We start from the raw sequence: 25,762 nt of genomic DNA, 5'->3' as shown, positions 1-25,762 counted from the left end.
TATCTTTTCCCTGTATTTCTGCCTTATTTATGTGATAGTGGGACTTGTAAGAACAGTAGGCAGACATGTGGATTTATTGCAACAATATATCTGAGAAAATGCATTTAGTTGAAATGGAGAGCTGTTTCCACAGCAGATGCCTGGCAGTCTGTTTTTGGAGAACTTAAGTATTCAATAGGCCCAACAAGCTGTTCTTTTGTGCAGATTGGAAGCAGCTAAAGCCTGAGTTATGAGTGAACGGATCTTTCTCTATACTGTAGTATCAAAGCCAGGGTGAACCAGTGCCATGTGTTGGGGGTGGTGGCTGAAACATCTGATCTTTGCCAATCATAGCAGTTCCCTCCTTGGGGTGGCTGTAGCCTAGGAGGTAGAGTGGGTCATCTTTTATTAACAAGGTTGGTGGTTTGGTTCAACCTCTTGTCTGCTTATCAAAGTGTATTTGAGCAAGACACATGGCCCCATCTTGCACCTGGTGCAGCGCGACTCAAAGCCCGACGCAAGTGTCTTTTGCTATTTTAAGACCGTTCAGCGCCCACGTCGTTTAAATAGCAAAAGCACCTGCACCCGCAATTGCACCTGCACCCATCTTTGCGCCCATGGGTGTGCTGGTCTTACAGGGAAGTGTGTTCAGGTGAATTCTTGGCGTATTGCTATCTTGAGGCAGCGGGAAGTAATCATGCAATTGACCAACAAAAACTTGGTCTAAAGTCAATGGCGCAGCATTTCATTGTTATTTGAACAGCGCATTAGTAAAATGCACCCACAGTAGGCTTATGCACAGCGTACACACAATACACTTATACTTGTTACAACACACACACACACACACACACAACACACACACACACACACACACACACAACACACACACACACACACACCACACACACCACACACACACACAAAGAAGCTCAGCAGCACACACACATGCAAAATATTACACATGAAAATAGTATAAAAACAATTTGTCAAGGTACAAACACACCCAAATACACACCTATGAATTAGTGAAGACACTAAGTAAAACCGTTTTGAACCATGCGCTGGCGCACGGACCCTGTTTTACACCGTCAAACCAGCAAAAGTGGATTCAGGAGTGGATTTTATACTAAACGCACCCGCTCCATGCGCTTCACGCCCTGCGCTTATATCGTTGAAATAGGGCCCACAGTGTCTTGTGGATAAAGTCAACGAGTGTAGACTGACTAGCTTTTTTTTACCATAACATTTGACTATCCATCTACTGCGAGGCTAAAGTGGCTAGTAAATGGTATGGTAAAAAAAAAAAAAAAAAAAAAAAAAAAAAAGCTAGTTTGTGCTGACTGCCTACACTGTGTTGACTTTATCCAAAGGTTATCAGAGACCTGGTAGTCCATGTGATGAGCAATCCTGTTCTCTAACTTCCTCCATTAAGTTTAGGTAAATAAAAAATAAAATAAAGAAATATCCTGCCCTCCAACTATTGATTCTTTATTTATTGGCCATTGCTTGTCATCTTGGTGCTCCCACTTTATACACAGTGTAAACTCTCTCCCCCCTCCCAGAGATCTTTCATTGACCAACCGGAATTGGGGACCATCTTTTTAATGTCAGTATTTAATCCCTTGTTTATATAATTAATATAAAATATGAAATATACAATTTATTATAGGGTAAACAAGAGCATCCCTTTAACAAAACCTAAGCTACATAAGAAATATTTGTAGCTACTAGATATGGATTAGGTAAGATCAGGTGAGAAAACTGGGAACATGATAGCTTTGCCATAAAGTAAAAGATGACACTAACCGTTAAACAACCACAAACATTTCAACATTTCTAAGACACATTGGACGTGTTTACAAAATGTGTTAATGCCTTTTAAGAAGAGTTTCCTGTTTCTCCTGTAAGAATTACAATCAGTCAAAAAAGCAATTTTATTGGAGGCCAAACCACTGGACCAAAGGCTCACACGTAGAGACGCTCAGACTGAAAAGAGGATGGAGTGAGGATCCTTGAGAGAGGGTACTTGATGCTTTGGCAATTGCTGATTAAAGGTGCTCTAAGCAATGTTGGGTGATGTTACTCCTTGTTGACGTTTGAAGTATTTTAAACAAAACGAGACTAGCTTGCCCCTCCCTCCTCCTCATCCCGTCCCCTCCCCCTCTCTTCTGTGCTTCTGCGCATTTACCCCCCAACCCCCACCCATACTTCTTGTCGGTTATAGGCTGGAACACTGTTTTTGTGTGCTTCGTGGTGCAGGTGGGCACAGTTTGTTTTTGTTGCCGTGTGTAGACCCTGGGCAGTCTACAGTGACCGTGTTTTACAGTGTGGGGACAGGCAGCTTGCGGCTTTATTTATTTATTTATTTATTTATTTTATTAATTGCAATTGCACATTGATGAACAAGCACAACAGTACACGCAAATGTGCCAGATTGTAGCCCGAGGGCTAATTTCCATCTGCAGTCCAATAGGCTGTAAAAAAGACATAGGATATGAACATTTAGTATATAAAAACAAGAAGAAACAAATAGTTGGGGGAAGAGTGTTCCATAATGCACAACAATGCACGTGAGGAAAATTTACAATAATTATAAAAACTCAATAAGTTATATTTCTCTAAGATATTGGAATGATGATTTTTTTATCCAGAGTCTTAAGCGCCTTCTTGTACCGAAGCTCAACTGGTTTTAAGGTAGTAGTACCCGACCAGCTAGATAGGAGATGTTTGCTGTATGTGAAAACAAATGTTCTAGCCTAAAACCCGCGTGACATCATTTAGAGCACCTTTAAACTAAATAAATGAACAGCAGGTGAGAGAGGGACAGGATAACAGCATCTGTTGGCATACACATGTCACAGAGAAACACGACTAGAACTTACTGAGTCTGGGTCGCTGATGGACACTTGCTCTGAAAAGCGCACTTTTGGCGGGTTGGTTCGCAGGCGGGCCTTTTTGGCTGCACTTATGAAGGCTGACTTAGGTGACTGAGGATAAAAAAGAGAGAGAGAGGGAGGGAGAGAGAGAGAGTAGCTCCTAAATCAGCTTGAAAGAAGAGAAATAAATGAAAAGCCCCTGTGACTGCCAGCGCTAAAGTAGCGTGTGTGTGAGAGCTGGCTAATGCTGCTGCAATGCAACATAATGAAACTGCTTTAAGTAAATGTTTAAATAAAGATGTTAGAGCCAACACATGCGGAACTGCCTCATAATTTATATGAATTCCAAATGATGAAATTTAAAGAAAAAAATCTGATTGAAATCAATTAGCATTTTTACATCAGTATTTCATGTTCTAAAAATATCCATTTCAGTTAGTCAGCTAAATAAATGTTATATTTTAATTTCCTCTATATGGATGGATGCACACACACACCCACACACACACACACACACACATCTTATTTATGAGGTCTCGAGTATGAAGCTGTTCTTAAAGGGTTTACCAGAAAAAGGAGTTACTCTAATGTGTAGCAATGGCCATGAACACTAATGTGTGCATTGCACTGTTGGAACAGAATACTGTATGGTGTTTCTATATGATTCAGAGTGACAGGAAAAGTGTTAAGTCTGATAGAGAAATCCTGAGGGAGAGGAACATGAAAGACAGTGAGTGTCCCATTATACTACCTGATGGGGCTGCAGCACAGTGAGAACTATTGTGTCTTTGCAGCGTCTATGAAAAGACAACAGAGTGGAGTGGGTTAGATAACACCATGGACAGCATGGTATTTGAAGTGCTTCTCTGGTTTATATCTGCCATATCCTGGCTGTCCTTAAGCTGCAAAAAGACTGTATGATCCACAGGTTTGTGTTGATGTACTGTAACGCTTCACCAACAATAAGAAACAATTTGTTCTTTTTGATCCACCCTCTTCACCCATGTCCTCTTTACTTACACTTGCCCGTGTTGCTAGTCCCCTGGCCCTCCCCTCCTTCCCTCCCTCCCGGGACAGTAAAGGATGTTACCTTACAAGGTCTATGACTCTCTCTCGGGGCGCGTCGCTCACCGTCTCCTCGTTAATGGCCAAGATCTGGTCTCCAGGGAGAAGCTTGCCAAAAGAGGGGCCGTCTGGAGATAAGATGGGAAACACAGCCAGCATGCAAAGTCATATACCTACAGTAAAAAGGAAAGTTTTAAGTTTACGTCATCAAAAGATCTCTTCTCTCTCTCTCACACACACACACACACACACACACACACACACACACACACACACACACACACACACACACCACACACACACACACACAACACACACACACACACACACACTAACCAGCCGAGACGGAGCGTACAATGACAGGCCTCTGGCTGCCTGCAACGAAGCCGAAGCCTTGAGTCGGGTGGCGCTGGATAGTGACCTGTCGAGCGGAGGCAGGACTTAGGGTACCACTGTCCATACCATCTTGGGTCTCCTCTAACATTGCAGAGCTGCAGAGTACACACACACACACACACACACACACACACACACACACACACACACACACCACACACACCAAATAATAAATACAAAAACGATGCATATCCAGGTGCCTTGTTTAAATGAGGAATAACATAAAAGATAAAACATTATTGATCCTGAGTGAAATTGCTATGGATATTCTCTTGCAGAGGAAAAGGTGTTAAGGTCATGTGTAGCACAGTGTACCTGTCACATGCGTTCGTGTGTCCATCCTGGACCTTGGCCATTCCCTGATAGAAGGGAGCAGCATGGGACAGGGTTGCACTGCAAATGCTGCTCTCTGTTTCCCTATCATTCACCTGCACAAGAGAAAGGAGGAGACAAGGGAAGCAAGCACAATGTTAAGATACCCTTCTTTCTCCACAGTATATGCTAAAATACTCTTTTGTAGCTCGTTTGTATTTTCTGTGATGAAACCACAGCTTGCCGAAGCACATCTTGAATGCTGCACACAGAAAAATAACATGATAGATGTGAAGGTAAAAAATGTATCGTTACAATCCTAGATGTTTTCCAATGTCAACAAGTTGCTTCTCACATAAATATGCACAAGATGGAAATCCAAGTGTAGGCATGTGCATTGCTAAAAGCATCTGACATTTGAGGCCTGCCTTTAGAAATACTGCAATTTTCAAGGACACACAGTATACTATAACACACTAGACTAGAGTATTTAAGACATGAAGGATTCAGATACTCTATCACAGTGTGGACCAAGCTACTGCTGTGAACCACACATGCTCTTTTACAGATGCCTGTGTGGGAGGCAATGAAAGCAAGATTACTAAAGTGTGTTAGTGTGTATGTGGCAGAAAAATGAAAAATAAAATTGGATGGAAATGATTGTGAGAGGAAAAGACAGTTTTTTATGCTCATATCTGTGGTATAGGACTCTGATTATTGCTGACTAAAGATGAGATACCGATTGGAATGGTAACAGTGCAGTTGGGCTAAAACTGACATGGATAAAGTGCACAACAGTACTGTCGATAATTATGCAGGAATACACTGTTGAGAGCGAATACTTACCACAGGCAGAGAACAAACTGTCAGGAGCCAGTAACAGGAGGCGGAGTCACATTAGTCAATAGTTTAGATTCATATTCATGTCACTTGTTGTTTCTGATAACAGTGGCTAACGGGGGAGCATGGCTCATTTACAATTCCAGCGATGCATTACGGATCTCTACCTTGTGTCATGGTATCAGATAAGGGTTGATGCATTGTAGATAGGGTTCATATTGAGCTCAGTCCATGACTAAAAATCCATTACGTGTGCTTTGAATTTCAATTATGCTAATCATTTAAAAAGATTAGATTTTAATAAAAATGTCTGGATTCAGCTGACTTACAAAGGATCATCTATCTGTATCAGAGGTGTACAGCGGTGACAAACGGCGTGCACCAGCTGGTTCTGCCTCTAAAAAGGATTAGATGTTTTTGATTGAGAATGATTATTTTTTCTCCTTTGATTCTCCCAGTGGATTCTGACAGTGCACTTCTCTCCCCATTTATTCTCCTTCTTTCTGTCCCTAATGCCTCTCCTCTTTCCACCATCTGTCTCCCTTTCCAGTTGCTGGAAGGACACTTATTCTGTTGGATCTTCGAGGAGGTGCCAGTGACTAGCCGCTTATCAGGGGTGTGTGTGTGTGTGTGTGTGTGTGTGTGTGTGTGTGTGTGTGTGTGTGATTCATAATGTTTGTAACTCCTCAGCACCTCGTCTCAAGTGCAGAGGAGCCAAGATTTGACCTCAGCCAGGAGACAATCTAAATAGCCTTGCTGTGTTGAGTTATAGCCTGCACATACACCTTGTCCATTGTTATGAGAGCCTTCAATTTATTCTGATAATCCCTGAGCCCTTTTTGTACATACTGTATCAAGCTCAAATCTGAAAACTGAAAGCCAGCTAATTGTTATTATTCAGTGCCACCAACATCATCATTATACAAGCAAACAACTGTTATGCAATCAGAAACGGAGGAACATGTCCTCCTCTTTCTGTTTTTGTTCTGTGGCTTTGTGGAGACCGCACTGGATTTATAGCTTTAAATTCTTACTGAATTATTTAATTTAGAGATGGGTTTTGGCATAATAAATAAGTGTTGAGGAAAAATTGAACAGAAGTGAGAAAGATAAAGGTAGCCGGGGGACGATGACGCTTACATGTTTGGAAAGATAAACAACCATTCAGCAGAGGAGCAGACCTTTTACTGAGAGAGGACACCGAGAAACTCTGTCAAGAAATGATCCTCAAGGGCATCGTCAGGCCTACCCGTTGCTATGACTACGGCTCTTGTAGCTTGTTGAAACTCGGGTGGACAGAGGCATAGTGGGTGGATGAGAATAGTGATGTGGGAGAGAGGGGACTAGCCGGCGCTCTTCGATCACCCCACAGCCACTGTGCCCAGATGCCAACAATTCCTCTGGCACCAGAGGTCAAGGCATCACATACCTGCTCTGCGCCAGAGTCCCAGTCTGCAGCAGCTAACCGGGCCGCAGGGTCTGGGAAGAATGACCTTTGAGTTATTATCATCCCTTGAATATATCTCCCCAAACAGCGCTATCATTAGCCTGGAGGAACACTGCATTTCACTCTTTTTGGCCAGATGTCTGGTACCTTTTGCTTTCTTTGTGTCAGAATTTTAAACTCCAGTGGATTTCTGAGGACTATGGTTAACTGCTCCTCAGATCTCTGCAGGGTAAATTCAGACAGTTATCTAGACTTTCTGTCCAATCTGAGTTTTTTGTTGCACAACTAAAACAACTTTTGAACGTACATGTTCCACCAAAACAAGTTCCTTCGCGAGGCTATTTTGCAGCGGCACTGTGGCTCCATCCGGCGCGTAGCGTCACCTATGATGATTGGTTTAAGGAAATGCCATTAAACCAGAGCATGTTTTTCTCTGGTTTCTCTGATCTCCCTTCCCAGAATGTTGTTTGGACTAGCCGGGCCCTCCTTCGCAGTGCTGTGGAGGAAGGTCTGGCAAAGCGAGACTAGTAGTAGAATGACTTTCTGCGAAATAAAAGGAGGATGAAATCTTACATTTCTCTGGATTTGCCACCACCATGTCAACATAAAGCTAACAAGCGGGCCAGGCCGTGGTTTTTGATTTTCGGCAAAAGTAACTTAATTGATACATGGCAATTTGGTGTTGCAAATAATAAATGTAAATGATGCGGAAATTATGAAACATAGCTCTGTTTTAATCAACTCGGATTTAAATAAATAAATCAAGTCACTTAATCCTTTATTACTCTTTTTTTCAATTCACAATTGTTATTATATTTTGCAAAAAAGTGTGAAAATATTTCATCCATAACTCTCATTCCTCATATTTCAAGTCCTTCACAATGGGACAAAACAAACAACACATTCAAAAACATAAAATAAAATAACCTCTTGTAATAAATGCTGTCCATAACAAAGTAGCTTAAGAGTTCAGTGGACTACTGCAGGGGGTTTGGAAGCCTTCCATTTTAAAGCTATGCATTTCCTAGCTTGGATTTCCAAAGCAAGATCTATGTACATACTTTCATATTTTTTCCACTTGTCAGAAATATTATTTCCCAAAAGACATAAATGAGGTGAAAGGGGAACAGATGCATTTAAACACTAAGATATCAGCTTGGTAACAAATTTCCAAAATAACAAAAGTTGTTCTCATAACCAAAGCATATGAAACAAACACCTTTAATATTTCTTTCGCCAGCAGAGGAATTATATCTCACTCTTCATTTTCATTTAATTTCTCTGTATTATAATAAACCCTGGGCATTATCTCAAATAGTACTAATGTATGCCTTAAATTATAAGAGTATTTATCTACTTTTTTGCAAATAAAAACTTCTGTCTTAAATAGTCTGTATTTACCATTGAGCTTTCAATGAGGGCACTATAAATCTTTGAGATAAGGTTATCCTCGTTCTTCTGCCTATTGTTGATTGTGATATACATTTTTGATGACTCAGGTTCTTGCAAAGAACCATGCTCAGAATTGACTATATGCTTTATTGGAAAATATCTAAACAAAAGGGCAGAAGGAACTCATATTTCTGCTGAAGGTCAGTGAATTAAAGAAAAATCCCAGCTCAAAACAAATCTCAAACAAGAGCAAAATTTCCCTCATACCAAACTTTAAACGTATCATCCTCACAACAGGAAATACCTGGTTTTCTTCAAAATGGGAGCTTAAGGAGAGAGGGTATTTTTGTATCCTAACAATTTTTGAGACAATTTATATTTCCAAATACGTAGGCTATTCAGTATAACAGGATTTGATTAGTGATAAGCTGAGATGACAAAAACTAATAATAGAAATTGGGATACTTCAGGCCACCAGAGTCAAACGGCAAATACAAAACTGTCACACATGGGGATTTGTTATTCCAAAAATCAACTAACTTTTTATCAATAATTTTGTCAAGTCTTCCCCCCCCAATAGTAGTTTGTTTAAACAGTGTTCTTATGTTTAAAACTAATTAAGAAATAAGTAAGTGATACTGAATGAAACAATTAAAGTGTTTTGGTGTATTTAGTGCTTTTCACAGCATGTAGCTTAATGTATAATCTCGAACCTCAGTGTATAAGCATAATTTTATAATTATATAAAGTTTCAAGATAAATAAGATAACTAAAACAAGTATAAATGTGCAGTATAAGTATATAATATCAATTGCCAGCAATGTGTTGTTGTTATTTAAGACTAGACAGGACAAGAATAAAAGAAATAGATGCAACAGTAGCTTATAATGAAATTATCGCAGCTAAACAAATACCAAACTGAAATGTTTATTTCTTCCTTGGTTTTTTGTTTTTCTCTTGCTTTCTCTTTTCATTTTCCCTGGTCTTGTTCTTGTTCAAATTTCTGGCTGAATTTTCCAAAGGCTGCCTTAGTTCATACTGGTTGAAGTTTCTGTGCTACAACAACACAATGACCTGACCTAAATATCAGACATGCACTTGGGGTCAGAAGCATCTCATTATAAACCATTAAACATATCTTCAAATCAAAAGGGTTGTTCTAATAAAATGAGCAGATTGTTACATTTAATTGAGAATTAATTCTGAGATGAAACCCAGATTCCTAATTGCTAAAAAAAGGCCAAATGTTCTTTGTTACATATAATTAAATAAGTGAACCCATTAAACATGCTTGAAATGCTTCTGTGGGATTGAATTACATATTTGTGAAGAGTGTATAGCCTATAGCTGCTGTAGCTGGGAAACTGGATGGACACTAATTTGCTGTGAAAGATCGCAAATTAGTGTAGTCTGAGAGCAAAGATGAAGGACATCTTAGCAATTGTGAAGGGAAATTACACATGCCACTGAGAACCCTTGTGGAGAGGGTAAATGAGTTGCCGTTCCATTTCCTACAGTTTACTACACGTACTGTCTATGCTGCCAGCCAACACATTTTGCTCAGTTTACTTTTAGTTTAGCTTCATGTTTAATTTAATTTATTATCTGAACTTCACTTAAATTGTTCTGTGGGAGTTTTTACTCCTTGTTGAAATGATTAGCATGATCCTTATTTTTTATAGCGTTTTTTCTAGACACTGAAAGATGCTTTATAGTCTTGGTTAAAAAGATGCAACAGACAAGGTACATAGACAAGGTTACTGTACATGACAGACAAAAGAAAAAAGAAGTATTTTGAATTTGAGTGTTTCAGCTGCAGTGGTGGACAGAGAGGGGCGGAGGCGTGCAATGTTACGAAGGTAAAAGGAGGTTTTGGTAACGTGGTTGACACGCGGTACAAAGGAGAGGGTGGGATCGAAGATGGTTCCAAGGTTGCGGATGCAAGTGGAGGGGTTGAAGTTGGAGCCATGTTGAGGGAAAAAGTGTGGGCATGTTTGGTTACGGAGTTTGCACCAATTATGAGAATCTCTGATTTTTTTGCAAAGTTTTCTTGCATCCATAATTGAATGTCAGTGAGGCAGGTTGTAAGGGTGGAGTGGGTGAACTGTTATGGTCTTTGAGGAGAGATAGCTTTGGGTGTCATCTGCATAACAGTGGAAGTGGAGGCCTTGTCGCGGAGAATCTAGGTCTAGGAGGATGAGGATGGAGAGGAGACAAGAGTCGGCAGCAAGGAAAATGTTGTTGGTGATTTTGAGGAGGGCAGTTTTGGTGCTGCGTTGGGAGCGGAAGCTAGATTGGAATGGTTTATAGAAGTTATTTGAGTTGAGGTGAGTTTGAAGTTGAGTAGCAGCAGCTCGTTCCAGGATTTTGGACAGAAATGGGAGGTTTCATCTGGGTTCAGACTAGGTTTTTTTCAATATGGGAGTGATGGCATCAAGCTTGAGGGGGAGGGGAAAATGCCAGAGGCCAGAGAGGAGTTGATTATGTTGGTGATGAGGGGGGTGAGAGAGTGGAGGCAGGCCTTTGCAAGAAATGTGATGATTCATGCTGGAGATTATGGTGAATACATCGGTTTTAGTGATTGGAGTGAGTGAAGAGAGTAAGTTGGAGGGAGGGGAGGGGGGTGAAGGTCCAGGGGTGGAGGAGGGGGAGCTATGGGCCAGTTGATTATGGATGTTGTTGACAACAAATCACACTTGGAGGTGGTGAAGGAGTTGGAGATTGTGTCCATGGATTTCAGGAGTTTGTTGATTGTGGAGAAGAGGGTCTTGGGACTGTTGGAGCCGGATTCAGTCAATCAATCAATCAATCAATCAATTAATCAATCAATCAATCATCAACATTTATTTTATATTCCAACCAGCAGGTATCCAAAGTGCTTTGTACTAATAACAAGTACAAAACACATATACAAAAAAAGAATGAAGCATGTAACACAGTAAAATCAGAATAGGTTACAAAGAAACAGGAGAGTGACATTGTCATACCACTACTAGGTATTAAAAGCCAGCCTAAACGAATAGGTTTTTAGTTTAGACCTAAAAAGAGCCACATCTTTAATCGTCCGAATGTCATGGGGTAACTTGTTCCAGAGTTTTGGGGCAGCAACTGCAAAAGCCTGATCACCCCACCGTTTATACCTTGACCTTGGGACTTCTAAAACCAACTGATTCGAAGGCCGCAATGACCGGTTGTGCTCATGCAAAGTAAAATTTCAGACAAATACTCCGGGGCCGGGCCAATTAAGGCCTTGAAAACAAACAATAAAATCTTTAAAACTATTCTAAAATGCACAGAGAGCCAATGTAGGGTGTAGAGAACGGGGGTAATGTGTGCATGTCTAGATGTTTTTGTTAAAAAGCAAGCAGCAACATTTTGAACAAGTTGAAGGCGTGAGATGGACGTCTGATTCAGACCAACACAGAGAACATTACAATAGTCCAACTTGAACTAACATAGGCATGAATAGCCTTTTCTATGTTGTGCCTGCTCAGGAACGGCTTAACTTTAGCCTGGAGACGAAGTTGGAAAAAGCTTGTTCTAACAACATTGCTGATCTGTTTGTCAGATTGCATGCTGCAATCAAAAGTAACCCCCAGATTTTTGACACCTGACCTAGTGTATGATGCCAGAGCTCCCAGACTGAAATCTGGACCATTTTGTGTGCCTGAGGTACTGAAAATAATACACTCAGTTTTACCTTTGTTCAAATTAAGAAAGTTTTTGACAGCCACAACTTAATATCATTTACACAACTAAGCAGGGGGTTTAGTGCAACACTGTCAATTGCTTTCATAGGCAAATCAATTAGCAAATCATCTGCATAACAATTACAACAATGACAGGTTGTGATTGCCTATAATAGCCCCCAAAGGCAACCTATATAAAGAAAACAGAATGGGGCCAAGAATGGATCCTTGGGGTACCCCACAAAAGAGAGTAGCAGCTGGAGAGGAGAGGTCACCAATCATGACGGAAAAGCTCCTATTTGCCAAATAGGAGCTAAACCATTTAAGTACCGAGCCTCGGATGCCTACGCAATGATAACGGCGGGAGAGGACTGCATTATCCACTGTGTCAAAAGCCGCTGTAAGGTCTAATTAGGATTCCCAGAATCTAGGAGGAGGTGATGCAGCGGCGCCTAGAAGCTGAGGATAGAGGCTTTCTAGTAGGTGGAGGAACACTGATCTCAAACCTGATGGGGAATTGATCTGAGATACCAGTTTCTGTTATTTCACTGAGTGAAACTGAAAGCCCGTAGGAGATAATAAGATGGGCCCCCAGAATCAGGTACAGTCGACCACTGGTCGGAGCCACCGGTAGCTGTATACAGGATAACGCCGCAAATTACAGACGATGAACTACGCAGAAAATCCAACACATGGATGGCCCGGATCGGATGTGGAGGATGATGCCAGGTACGCTCTGAGCCTGACACGTACTCCGCCTCTCCTGTGGCGATTGTAGCGGAGCGGCAGGCAGGGCTGGCGTTGTTGATAGGCCTGGACGCAAGGCGGCGGCGTATTTGAATATCCGTCAGAGCCATAGATCAGCACTTTCTTTGTAGAATTACAAAGACTTAACAGGATCTGGCGGTAATACACCAGCAGCAGTGACACATTTTGAAGGACAAACAGTAGAAACAGGAAAATCAACAACAATCTCAGCAGAGGTAAGCAGCAAAACACACACATCGGCGCCATCTTATGCCTCTCCATTGGATTGGATGACAAAGGAATAGTGGAAGGAGTGGGCAGAGTTGAGTGCATCTTTGTATATTTGTCTGTGAAGTTTGTAGGCTTCCAAGTTGACAGTGAGACTGGTTTTATTGGTGAGTTTTTACAGTTGTCGGAATTTGGCTTTGAGGAGGCTGAGTTGGTTAGTGTACCAAGGGGCGGAGTGTGTGATAGAGACAGATTTGGTTTTAAGGGTATTGAGACAGGATGAGAGTGCCTCATTGTAGGCATTAACAAGGACAGCGGGGAAACGTGTTTTGGGGGTTAATGGAGTTTGCAATGGTGGTTGGCTGTATGGGGGAGAAAGAGGTGGGCTCAATGGATTTGAGGTTCTTGCATTTTGCTTGGTGGCCACAGCGAAAAACACAGAAGAAGTTATTGAATGCAACTAACTTCAGTTTGTAGAGTAATAGCGTCTGAGACGGAGCCTGCTAGACCTGGGCGAGAGATGTGATCCATGGCCAGAATATCATAGTTCATAAAAATGCAGTGCAGTGATGATACAGACGTTTCATACACACAACTTGTGTAAATCTGCAGACCCGCCATTCGACCCGTGCTGGACCCATTCACCATCCTGCATGCTGGACCCTGGATAATGACTCAGCCGTCACTCTGTGAGTAGGCCTAGCACACATCCATCGCACTCCCACTCTCTCCCTAGCTCTTTTAATCAGTTATATTTGCAAACAAGTGAAGGAGCTTTCTCAGAGGTACATTTAAATAAAAATACATCCTAGGCTATTTATTTCAGATAATTTTCATTTACATGTGTTGCAGCTGTATATATGTACAACATAAAACTTCAACATTAGAGGAATGTAGCATACTATGGATGTAAAAGCAGTTATACATAGCCTATGTTACAATAAAATGAGTTTTGGTTAAAATCAACAGATAATCGTGATAATTAATCGTGATCTCAATATGGAGCAAAATAATTGCGATTATCATTTTGGCCATAATCGTGCAGCCCTATCGGAAATGGTTGAGGTGTAGAGATGAACATAATTATACATGTTCAATTTGGGTTATTAGAGACTGGCCTGTGACCTATGAACGACCTGATGTTGTTTAAGCTTTCCTTTAAGTCTCATCATACCAGAACGTGGTGTTTCCGGAAGTTCCACCACACTATAGCCTATTAAATTAAACGGTTAACTTGTCAACAAGCATACTCATATGGAAGACATTGTGTTTAACAACAATGATTAATGTATTTAGGCTTAATGAAGGCAACATTATTTCTGCTGCTCGTGCATCATTATTTATCAGTCGTATTTAGTGTAGCCTATTCCCACATGCAGTGGTTGCAACTTAGCCTTTTGGGTGCTGCATCTTAAATGTAGATTCTTAATTATGGTTTAAAAGGAATTAAAGAGTCCATTCCGACAATTAGTATCACATTTCATCATTACACTCTGAATTATCTGGCTACTTACCCTGGTGATGCTTGAAGAATTTTCACATATTTTACTGTTGCATTAATTGTTAATCGTCTGGTACATGCCTGAATTATAAATTGTAATTTGAATCAGAGATGGAATTAACTGCAGAAACTTGGGAGCTGTGCAGCACTAATTGGAAATTGAAGAGAGTCGTAAGTGACCGTTTGTTATTGGATCAGTGCCTTGAGAAGCCAGACAATAGGTTGGTACTATCTAAGTGATTATTTTTGACCAAAAGACGAGATGAACAGGCCAAGAATCCTCTAGCTGGGTAAATAATTCATGAACATACGGATGCATCAGAATCAGCACTGGCATTTTATCAATTCCATCTAATATTGGTTTTCCCTTGGGGATTTTGTGCTATCATAGTTATATACTGCTCTGTTGCTCAGTTGGTGGTGGCACCTTATTAGAAAACTGCTCTGAGTGGACTTTTATTACTTTTAATTATGTAAGCTGACGCTGTGTATGGCAGCAGTGATGGCGGTACTCATTATAGGCCGGTTATGGTCAGAGGTACTCCGATAGCCTAAAAGGTTTTATCCACGCTAGTACTGGGTTCTATGGCTGGCAGTGTCAGTCGGTCAGTTGGCTGATCCACCACTAAAATCTCTCAACAACTATTGGAGGAACTTTTGCATAAGCATTCATGGTCAATCCCTAGACAATGAATTCTAATAATGTTGGTGATCCCTGACTTTACCTCTAGCACCATCACTCTCTTCAAAATGTTTCCAATACTTTGATTTATATGACCAAATACCTGAAAAAAACTAAAAACATTTCCATCATGCTAACACATTAAACTACAATGGTAAACATACTTGCAAAACATCAACATGTCAGCATTGTCTTGTTGACCACGTCAAAATGCATTTAGTTTGACGCACTGCTCTTCCCATGTACAGCCTCACAAAGCTGCTAGCATGGCTGTATAGACTTGGATATTATAGTTATTTTTTAAATCCAAATGTGATTAGGAACAGCAACAAATGAGTGACTCACTCTAAACTAGACTTATGTACTAGCCACATATATACTGAATGTGTTTAGTTGCTGAGTCAGACAAGTCAAATACACAGAAGAAGATAATCAAGCTAATAGCAATGTCGACTAGCTGATTTATATGAGTCAGTGATTGCATTGTGTCCAAGACACAATTCTTGCAGGGGAGCATGAGGTTGTGGGAGAAAACTCTGCAATGTAACAAACTTCTTAATGCTTTAATTGGCTTTGTGACTAGATGCATCTTAAATTATCTATCGCTGAAAAAACTTTGGACCAAGATGTTTCAATTGCCCCTATATCTAATTTTACATACTGTACATATGTATGTAAAGTCTTGACCTCATACTTCCCATTCAATGATTGAGAAAGCCTATGTCAGCCAAGAGCACAGGCTGCCAACATTTCGTATCAAATGTAGCAAATCCTTGAATCTGCAAAAATCCTGTTAGGATTATGAAAGAGGCGACACAAAAATCTTCCTGGTGTACTCTAACATGAAAACAACCATACTCTGCCTGTCATATGTCTGGCCTTGAAGCTGCAAACATGAAAGTCAATGTGGCAGCACTGTTGCCACTGACTTCAATCTGTTTTTAACTGCTGGTTGTGATAAAAACCTAAATATTTGAGCTGTCTTTGAAAGGATTTGTGGTTTGTGACTTGTGACAGACAGGCCTTTGCATAGAGAGAGCCAATGAAATGAGGACATCGGCACTGGGGCTAATCCTTTCTGTCACTGCAGGCTGGCCCGGCCAGTCCCACAGAAATCCTTCAGGACCACACAACCAATTCATTCAGTGGGGAAAGCGAAGGCTGATACAGGACAAGCAGTTCTGAACTTCCTTACTGATAAACTTCTCGTTGTGTATTCTATCTACAGGAATGGATCTTTTAATACCTCGGGCAGCCCTTTGACTCAAATTGGAAGGAGCTGAAATTGCTTTTCTGTCTTTTTTTTGCAAATCCTTCCTCTTCTGTCCTTCATCATTACTTTAGTTTTATTCAGTCTCTCAATCATATATCTACACCCTGCACCCTGTGACACCCATGCATACACACAGACATGATTTATTTTCATTCACATTTACAATCCCTCTTGTCACTGTATCTCACATCTAATCTGCTTTACCCAATTTGTCTCACTCTTTCATGTAGATTCTCCAACCAACCCATCTTATCTCTGCTACCAGGTAAACAATACAAACTCCATCTCATTAAGCCTTACTTCACATGCTTGCGGCTTGCTTCTTCCACACATGCAATTTTTGTCATATGAAATGCAGATACAGACAAACATATTTATACAGCTGCAGGACCCAAATCTCTGTCTGTATCTGGCTGTGTTCCCCTGCTGGCTTGATTGCTTGACAGCATGACTGGATTCTTTCCTCTTTTCACACAAATGACTTCCATGGTAGGGCCAGATGGCGTCCATTTAGCAAACACTGCTGACTGGTTTCTTACTTTCACTTTTGGAGCTTGATGCCCACCTAAACTGTTTCACTGTTAATCTCCCTGTCCCCTCTCTCTTTGTCACTTTCTGCCTTTCCCTCTGTCACCATCTAGTCTGTCTCCTCTAACAGCCAGAGCTCACAGGCTATTTGAAAATGCACTGGGGCTGTGGGTAAAAGCAACAGCTTCACTGGTCATTGATGCAGCAGGGAGAGAGAGAGTATCAGCTATTCGGGCTGTAATTTTTGTGGAAAATGACAGTTCATTAAATTGTTGAGCTCTTTACCTTTTTTTTGTCTTGTCAAACTATTAGCCACTTTCTTTATTTGCATAGACCAATGTTGGGCCAGTAAGCCTAAAGGGTTGGATTAGTTAATTAGGTTCTCAGAGGAGAAAGGTTGTTATGTCAGATGTATACCTGATTGTTTACAGCCTTGTAGGCGAATATGTATGGCCAAGCCTTCTTACAGAATGTGCTGTATATAGTTGCACGGTCGGTTGTGAATATCTGAGCATCTCTGAGCAGATGAATGACTGTTCCATATGTAAGATGAGATTTATTTTGTGAATTTTTAGTTAACAGATGACCGTTTTGTGTTACTGAAATAAGTCACACATTTCCATCAATTGTAGCTTCATAGTGTATTCTGTTCTTTGAGTTAACAAGAGAGCTAACTAACATGTGGTACCCTGCCGCTAATTCAGTGACAGGTTGGCGGAGGGATATGATGAGATGCTAAGCATGTTTTATTATGAGTCTTGAGTTGTTCTACGCTGGAAGAAGTGTGATTGAAAAGTGGACCAAGTTACACAGTCAATGCTGTCTCCGCGCGCTTACTCTATAACGACGTCTAACGACGTCTAATAGTTATTGCTAACAATCACTAGCGTTCCATACTGTGTTTATGTATATATAAATATATATTTTTGGAAATTAATCTTAAAGCCTTATTAAAAAAATGTTGGAAAATCCAACTTTTTAAAGACACCAATTTTCTTTGTGAATAAATAATGTATTGTAGATAAATAAATGTTCTTCTTTAAAATACAAGGGGGCCCATGCATGGTGAAGGGTATGTGATGATATGGGGGTATCTTAATTCCAAAGGCCAAGGGAACTTTATCAGGATGCAAGTATCCTGGATCCATGAAATAACTGCCTTTAATAATAAAAATCTGACTGCCTCTATGAGAATTTAACACAGGGGTGTGCATACTTATGCCCCCTGTATTTTAAGGAAGAATATGTATTTATTTGCAATACATCATTCATTCACAAAGAAAATTTGTGACCTTAAAGGTTGGATTTTCCATTTTCTTTTATTAAGGCATTAAGATCAATTTCACAAAGATGTTTTTTTTTTTTATTTCTCTTTTTAATCATCTTTAGCATGGGTGTGTAAACTTTCTCAAGCCACTGTGTGTGTGTGTGTGTGTGTGTGTGTGTGTGTGTGTGTGTGTGTGTGTGTGTGTGTGTGTTTTTATTTGTATATATATGATATATATATAATATATATATATATTATATATATATATAATACTGAATATGTTTGGGTTTTGGATATGAATAATGAAAATAATTGCAGCCCTTTCAGTCCGTTATGCCTAATTTGGTCAGCATAAGCAACTGTAAATCCGCTGTTATTGATCAGGTGCAGTCCCTGAGCATAGTTATGAGGAATGCGTAACCCTTCATAAAGTCATATGCTTTACATTTAGTTATTCAGAACATAATTCAGTTCTACCAAGCTGCACAATTAACATTGACAGTGGGCTCCCACAGCTCAGCACAGACTTTGTCGCACTGTGACAACATTTTGTCTGACAGCAGGTTTCTCCTTCAGCCAGAGCTTTAATGTAAATACCTTGAACCTGCTTCACTGAATTGAGATCAAAAGCCAGGCTTATTCTCTGGCATAGAGACAGACAAGACAGACAGACAGACATGGAGAGGAGGGACAGCGAGCTGTGATGGATCAACACAATGTTTAAGAGCTGATCTGTCACAGAGGAAAGATGGGTGGAGGAGGTTAGCCAAACAGATGTTTAGCTTTGACAGACTCTGCAGGTCACTGAGCAGGATCTTGGTTGATAAAATGCGGATGAGGTTAATAAATTTTCATCCACGTAATAGCTTGCTATGACCTTCCCTCACTTCCCCTGGCCATAAAGAAGATATTTATAGAGGGCAAGGGGCAGGGGCAGACTTTAATGCTGTCCAGAGAATGCTGTAACCCTGTAAGGTCATAAATATTAAGCAAACATGACGGTGCTGTGTGATGAAAGCCAAAACGGTGCTGCCATTCTTCTTGTTTTTATTCCTTTGCATTGTCTTCATAACTATAGAATATTCACAGTCACTTTCCTAGCTTCTGAATGCCACATGTATACCTGAGCTACTATCAAATGATATGATGCCTTTGAACTAATGAGTTTGCACTTTATCAATCCAAATTTAGGTTTTTCAAAGGTCATGCACTTTACCAATTTTATATAATAATTGACAATATTTTGCATACCTGTGATACATTACATAAAGCCGTAATCCCTGTCCACTATGAGCTGCATCTAAATTCCAGCAGGGAGAATAGGCTTTCAAACTGAGGGTGTTGGTAGCAGCAAAATGTAGGGCTACATCGCCACAGCACTGGGGTTTGGCGAATACCACAGAGACATACTTCCTTACTGTCCATTTGGGCCCTCTTTACCAATCAATGAAACAGCACTGGTCTGCTGAAGGCAAAATAGGCTGCATAGTATAAATGAGAGGCAGACACGGAGAACCATTCCCAATCACCCTGTGGTGTATGCTGAGTCAGATGTTTGCTTGTTAGTCCAATAAATATGAATTAAAATGAAAAGGAAAGAATACTGACAAATAGTGCAGAGTTATTTATTAAAACCTTATTAAATAACATGCTCAAATGTATTAACTCTGTATCTGTTATATATCTTAACAACAACACTCTGTCTGTATGCACTTGTATTTATTAGCTGACTTTAAAATCATAGTGTGGTGGGGAAAAAAAAGAACAGCAATAGAGAATTTAAAAACTAAATAAAGCCACAGGGCAGGGAAGCAGAAATGGTAAAATGAAATATGGAGCAAAGAAATAAGTGATTTTCTACATAATATACAGTAGCAGCGCAGGGAAGAAAAAAAAATCTGCCGTCATGGTTCAATAAACCTTCGATAGCAAGGAGATACAGTTTCCCTGGCTGGTTATTTTGAATCTATGTTATCAGGCTCAGGAGGTTCCACTTGACTACGTTTTGATTCATCACTCAGGAGCTGAAAGGAGAAGGTCAGCCCTGTGTAGCATTATTCTGTCCCCACAGTCTACCAACCAGCCTGTGCTCTGCACTGAACAGATTGCGTAGCCTACTTCAACTTTTATTCCTGACATACTGTAAATCTATTATTTACCTGACCAAACCTTTCAAGTTGATTGAATACTGTAAATAAAACAGAAGTTTTAAGTGTGACAAAGCTACCACCAAACGCTAATACACCTGAGCTTTGATAAATTAATTCCAGCCTTCTCCATATTTTTTGTGCAAAGGGTTGTGCAAATGAGCCCATTAGCTAAACGTTGGCTATAGCTTTCAGTTACATAGTGAAAATGACACAATTAGTCACTGGGGTCCAGCAGCCTGCAGCCAGTTACACCAGCTAGCTGCCCACAGCTGAAAACTAAGAGGCAGAGTGTCCGTGACATAAGCAATGCGGCTCTGTCTCTTTGCTGTCACCCTTCAGTGAAGCACACAGCTCTCAGCAGCTCGCCTGACAGCGGAGCGACACAGAGTGACACTCATTCTTTACGAAATACAGCATGGCTGACTTCCCCATGAGATATCACCCACACGCCCCCTCCCAACTCCGCCCTTTTGTGACTGCCAATAAAGTGCTCTTGTGCAGCATGCAGCTCATTTCCCACACCCATCCTATTTTCTGTATTTTTCTGACTAATATTCAGCTATGCTTTTTCCACAGTGTAAACAAATATTCTGACTCATTTCCACAAACTCTCTCTCTGTAATATTAATTAATGCATTGTGTCTAACTGTACAGAACGTGATGTTCCCAGCTCTATTTCTATCTGTTGTATATTCCACAGCAACATACGGAGCTGATGAGAGAATATGAATATGTTTTGCGGTAACAACAGTGAGTACAAACAGTTCTGCCCATCTCTCTCATTTACATAATGACAAGATGTGGATCCACCAGTGCAACACTTCATTAACCACAAAATCCACTCTGACCTCCGCTCTCCCACTATCACATTACTCACTGAGGTGCATCTTCTCCATGTTGTTTCCTCAACAGCTTCCTGGCCGGGAGAGTGTGTTTAGTAGGCCCTAGTTTCACATCGCCAGACCTTTACAGCGCTTTGGAATAAGGTCTGGCTACACTACAGATATATCAGGCTAAAAGAAAATGCCCCATAAAATAGTAAATCAAGTTAACTGTTCACACAATACAATAGTGTGCATTATTTACTGGATACATGGTTAGATTTAATTTGGTCGCCGTGTGCATTTTGTCCACAGAAATCCCACCAATCAGTCCCAAAAATTCCCAGTTAGTTAGTTGTTTTTTTTTTTTACAATTATTTCTTGACTGCTTTATTGCACAATCCAAATTTTCCTCAAAACTTATTTTCAGTGTGTAGCTTGCTAGGTTGAAGGTTGTTGTTGTTTCCTGTAGCAAATGGATTTTAAGAACGGCAAAACAAAGAGAGCGGAAGTGGAAGGACAGAGCCTGACATCAGATGTCAGGCTCTGTCCTTTGTAGAAATGTACTACCTTTAATTCAGTGTAATTAATGTGTTAAGTGACATGACAAGGTGACATTGTAAAAGATCACAGTAAAATGTAAGATTGGGTCCTTTTGCATAGCGTGTTGGTTATGTCTGCGTGAAGGTTCAGACCACAGCAAGCACTTGATTCCTAACCCAGCCTCCCTTCCATCTGGGTCTGGCTGGTCTGGGAGCTTCTGTAGCAGCTTTTCCTGCCTTTATTTCCCTCTGTCTCACTCTCTTGCCACTGACCTGTCTAGTGCTGGTATGTTTTAGGGTGTGTGCAGAGAATACCAAGTGACTGCTCCATCAGGGAAGTTAATTATCTGGCCTGCTGAGCTGCCATGCCCCTGCTGCCTGCCTGCTTGGGTTCAGCCAGGCCACACTCCTTCCCTGCCTCAGCTTGGACCAAAGTCCACCGCTGTGCAGCAATTGCGTAGCTTTTGTCCTCTTTCAGGATTTCTAACTGTTTCCACAGTCATTTCACAACATTTCACAACAAAACATTTCACAACAAAATGACATAATGTAATTTTTTTATTAATTATTATATCAACAACTGTATGGATGTTCTTTTGGGTGTATTATTCGGCATCCATTGTGAATGCAAGACTTTCCTTCAAAGGTATGGAACAGAGGTGCTGTCTACTGTAGTATCATTACCAGGCGTGACAGCTATGCTGATATTGTTTTCACTGTGTGAGTCTATTTGTGCGTGCGCGTGTGCGTGCGTGTCGTCTTGGCAATGCTGTATGTGGTCCTAAAGACAACTACTGTAGTGGGAACTACCACAGAGGCGGTTTTGAGTAATTCACCAGGTGTTTATTTGTCTGCAGCCAGATTTTTGTCACACTTTGTTATCACTTTGCAAGGCACACCGTGTCATTCAGACCTTCCTAGAATTGCCCCAGTTGCATCTATTACATATTGGCCAGTGCCTATTTATAACATGACGTGTAGGAGATGTTGGGGCGGGGGTGTCCAGTGACCTCTAGTGGCAGTTAGGGAGTTGAGTAATTTGATCAAATCCTGTGCTGTTAGCATTGTGTGATCATCACTTTAGAGACTCTTTTATACTTGCAGTCAGACTTAGAATTAAAAAGACATTACAGTAACTATATGAAAAGGTGCTCTAAGCGAGGATGGGTGACATTACTTCCTGTTGATGTTCAAAGTATTTTCAAACAAGACTAGCTTGCCCCTCCCTCTTCCTCCTTCTGTCCCCTCCCTTCTTCGCTTCGACGCACTAACCCCCCACGCCCACCCACAAATCCTTCTTGTCGGTTATTGGCAGGAACGCTGGAACACTGTCTGTGTATGCTTTGTGGTGCAGGTGGGCACAGTATGTTTTTATTTTTGTTACAGTTTGTAGTAAGGCTGCTTGATTATGTAAAAAAACAAAAATCATTATTTTGGTCAATATTGAAATCAGGATTATTTATATATATTGGATATAATGGATAGTATCCAGCGTATAATTGTTTAGTGTCCTTTATCTCACAGAAAGAATCTTGGGATCAGAATAAAATCTGTTTTACTACTGTTCAGCTTTACAGATATCACATATAAGGTAACACATGAACATTTCCAGATACATAATACAATGTGCATCTCACATCACATTTTCACTCACTATGACCACTACTAGTTTACTTTCATTATTTAAGGTGCCAAAATATGAACAATAATGTCGCCCTCACTGGGTTTATTTACTAGCTACCTAAGGAAAAATCCTGCACACAGACGGTACCTCATAAGAACGTTACGTGGAACGGGTGATTTAACATCTCTGCTCATTTTAAATACAGTTTAAAAACAAAACAAAATGGGGGGCAGAAGGACCACAAGGTTAGCTAATGTTAACTGTTCCCAGACAACTCATTCAGATTGCATGACAAAATAAGAGTGTTCTTGCAAAACAGAACATGGCAAAATTTTGGCATGGCAAGACATTTTTTCTTGATTATACTATTTTGGTGATCGTTGGGAGCCAAAATCAATTTGAAATCGAAATTCAATTAATTGCACAGCCCTAATTTGTAGACCCCTGGCTGCGTTTTATTTTTATTTATTTTTTTACAGTGTGTTGAGGGAACAGGCAGCTCACGGATTATGAGGAGATGTTTGCTGTATGTGACAACAAATGTTCTAGCCTAAAACACTTGTGACATCGCTTAGAGCAACTTTAGAGATATTGCAACATCTGTGCTGTGTATATTCTGTATTCACAGCCTACTTCTGTTTCTAACTAGTGCTTAACTTTAATTCATGCTGTGGAACCAAACCAAAAGCGGTCTAGAGTATTAATCCTTTTGCTTTCAACTCATTAAATTCCAAATACATTGCTTGCTGTATCTTTTTTCCCCATATGGATTTGCTAACTCCTGCTTATGTTGGGTAAAAATCAAACAAACACTGCTGCATCAAAGCTGCTAAATGAATAGGTTGTATCTTCTCTAAAGATTTTAATTTTCCATCTTTGATGTGGCGAGATGGTCCAGGGACTTTGTGACAGTCCATAATGTGCTGTCTGGTGCTCTCACACTCTGTGTGGAGGAAATGAATATTTGCTTGGCTGCTCTTAGTGCTTTAATCCATTTAATGCACCCTGGGCAAAGGAGAGGAGAGAGGAATATGTAGCTTGCCGTAGTGCACATATCTAAAAGAGGTTGACTACTACATTGAAGCAGAACCGCTGACTGCATGCACTTCTTGTTGCGGTTTGGTATTGTCATGGATAAATCATTTTCTGGGATTAGTTGGGGTGTTCAACGTATGAAAAAAATGGTTTGCTGATATCTTATGAAGGGTAAATAAGAATGCTCAATGAATTTCTATTTGCGCTTAGCCACTGCTTTCAATCAATGACAATGTCCCTCTGCAGCCATGATATATTAACCACCATTTTACCAACCACCAATGTTTGTTTGCTCTTCCAGCTGGGCGTGCAAAATTGCACAGTACATTTATCTTTTAGATTTTGGAACAGGGCATCTGATATACCTTTTTAGTTATTTGTTTTTGACAAAAAAGGTATACCCCCCATCACACTTCATCTCTGTTTGGGAAGAGTCAAGCAGCATTTATGCTCTTTTATGCTCCAATAAACTCTTTTTTTTTATAGAAGGCACCTTGTGTAAAGTGTACCTCTAGACAGATGTTTATTCCAGTGGAGGTGTAAGTGTAGGTGGCCCACTGAGATATGGCTCTTCCATAAGTAGTGATGAATCAGGCTGCAACTGTGCACTTTTGTACCTGTTAATGGGCTGCGATCAATAGTGTAGCTCCGTATCAGCAACCACAGAGTGATAACTGAGTATGAAGGGGGAGGGAAGCACATGATAATCGATGTGAATGTGGCGATAATCAACAAGATTGCAGTTAATGCTCTAGGTAGTCTGTCGTATTGAACCCCTTTTGCTGGACCCTTTGAAGGGTTCAGTCAGTAAAATTGTTTGTAAAGCTGCCATTGCGGTGCCACATTTGCCATTGAAAGTGAGAATAGGAGAAATTAGGAGACTCTTATTGAGTCACAGATAATAAGCATTCAGTGCAAAGAAAAAGAAAGCTGGTTTGAACCCTACATTAATGTAAAAAAAGAAATCATGAATTGTGGTCTGATATTCATCAAAGTCACTATAATAGAGAAATACACATAACACCCAATTTATTGTTTTCTGAATGACATATTTATTAAATAACCTTAATATTAAAAATCCAAATAGGAATTGATAGTATGAGAACCTCTTCAGAAATGACTTCTAAAAAAGTTACAAGTGAAACTTTCCATCAATAAGTTGAAATTGTAGTTGTTAGTTATGTTGCTAGTTAGTGGTTAGTTATGTCTTGTTCTGTACAAACCACATGAAAAATATTGATTATCAACACTCATCTCTTCATATTTACATTATACATCTCAAAGTGTTTTGTGTTACTGGGACAATGTTCTGGAGAAACATGAAAAGAGTATATTTTATTTGCAGTAACAATGCAAAACAAACTA

The 25,762-nt window shown here is 40.3% G+C and overlaps 1 protein-coding gene across 1 annotated transcript in view; it reads right to left on the bottom strand.

The window, feature by feature from the left end:
• frmpd3 (FERM and PDZ domain containing 3) overlaps positions 1-25,762 on the bottom strand; it is a 92,643-nt gene that overhangs the window by 15,677 nt on the left and 51,204 nt on the right. The window contains exons 3-7 of the mRNA XM_032528662.1: positions 4,635-4,747; positions 4,260-4,414; positions 3,949-4,051; positions 3,610-3,655; positions 2,865-2,969 (exon numbers count right to left, since the gene is read on the bottom strand). Coding sequence (XP_032384553.1) covers positions 2,865-2,969; positions 3,610-3,655; positions 3,949-4,051; positions 4,260-4,414; positions 4,635-4,675 — 450 coding nt within the window. The 5' untranslated portion in view covers positions 4,676-4,747. The remainder of the gene's footprint in view (positions 1-2,864; positions 2,970-3,609; positions 3,656-3,948; positions 4,052-4,259; positions 4,415-4,634; positions 4,748-25,762) is intronic.

The sequence above is a fragment of the Etheostoma spectabile genome, chromosome 10 (genome assembly GCF_008692095.1).
Source record: "Etheostoma spectabile isolate EspeVRDwgs_2016 chromosome 10, UIUC_Espe_1.0, whole genome shotgun sequence".
In the NCBI taxonomy this organism is placed as follows: domain Eukaryota; kingdom Metazoa; phylum Chordata; class Actinopteri; order Perciformes; family Percidae; genus Etheostoma; species Etheostoma spectabile.
This window is presented reverse-complemented; position numbering and strand designations above follow the sequence as displayed.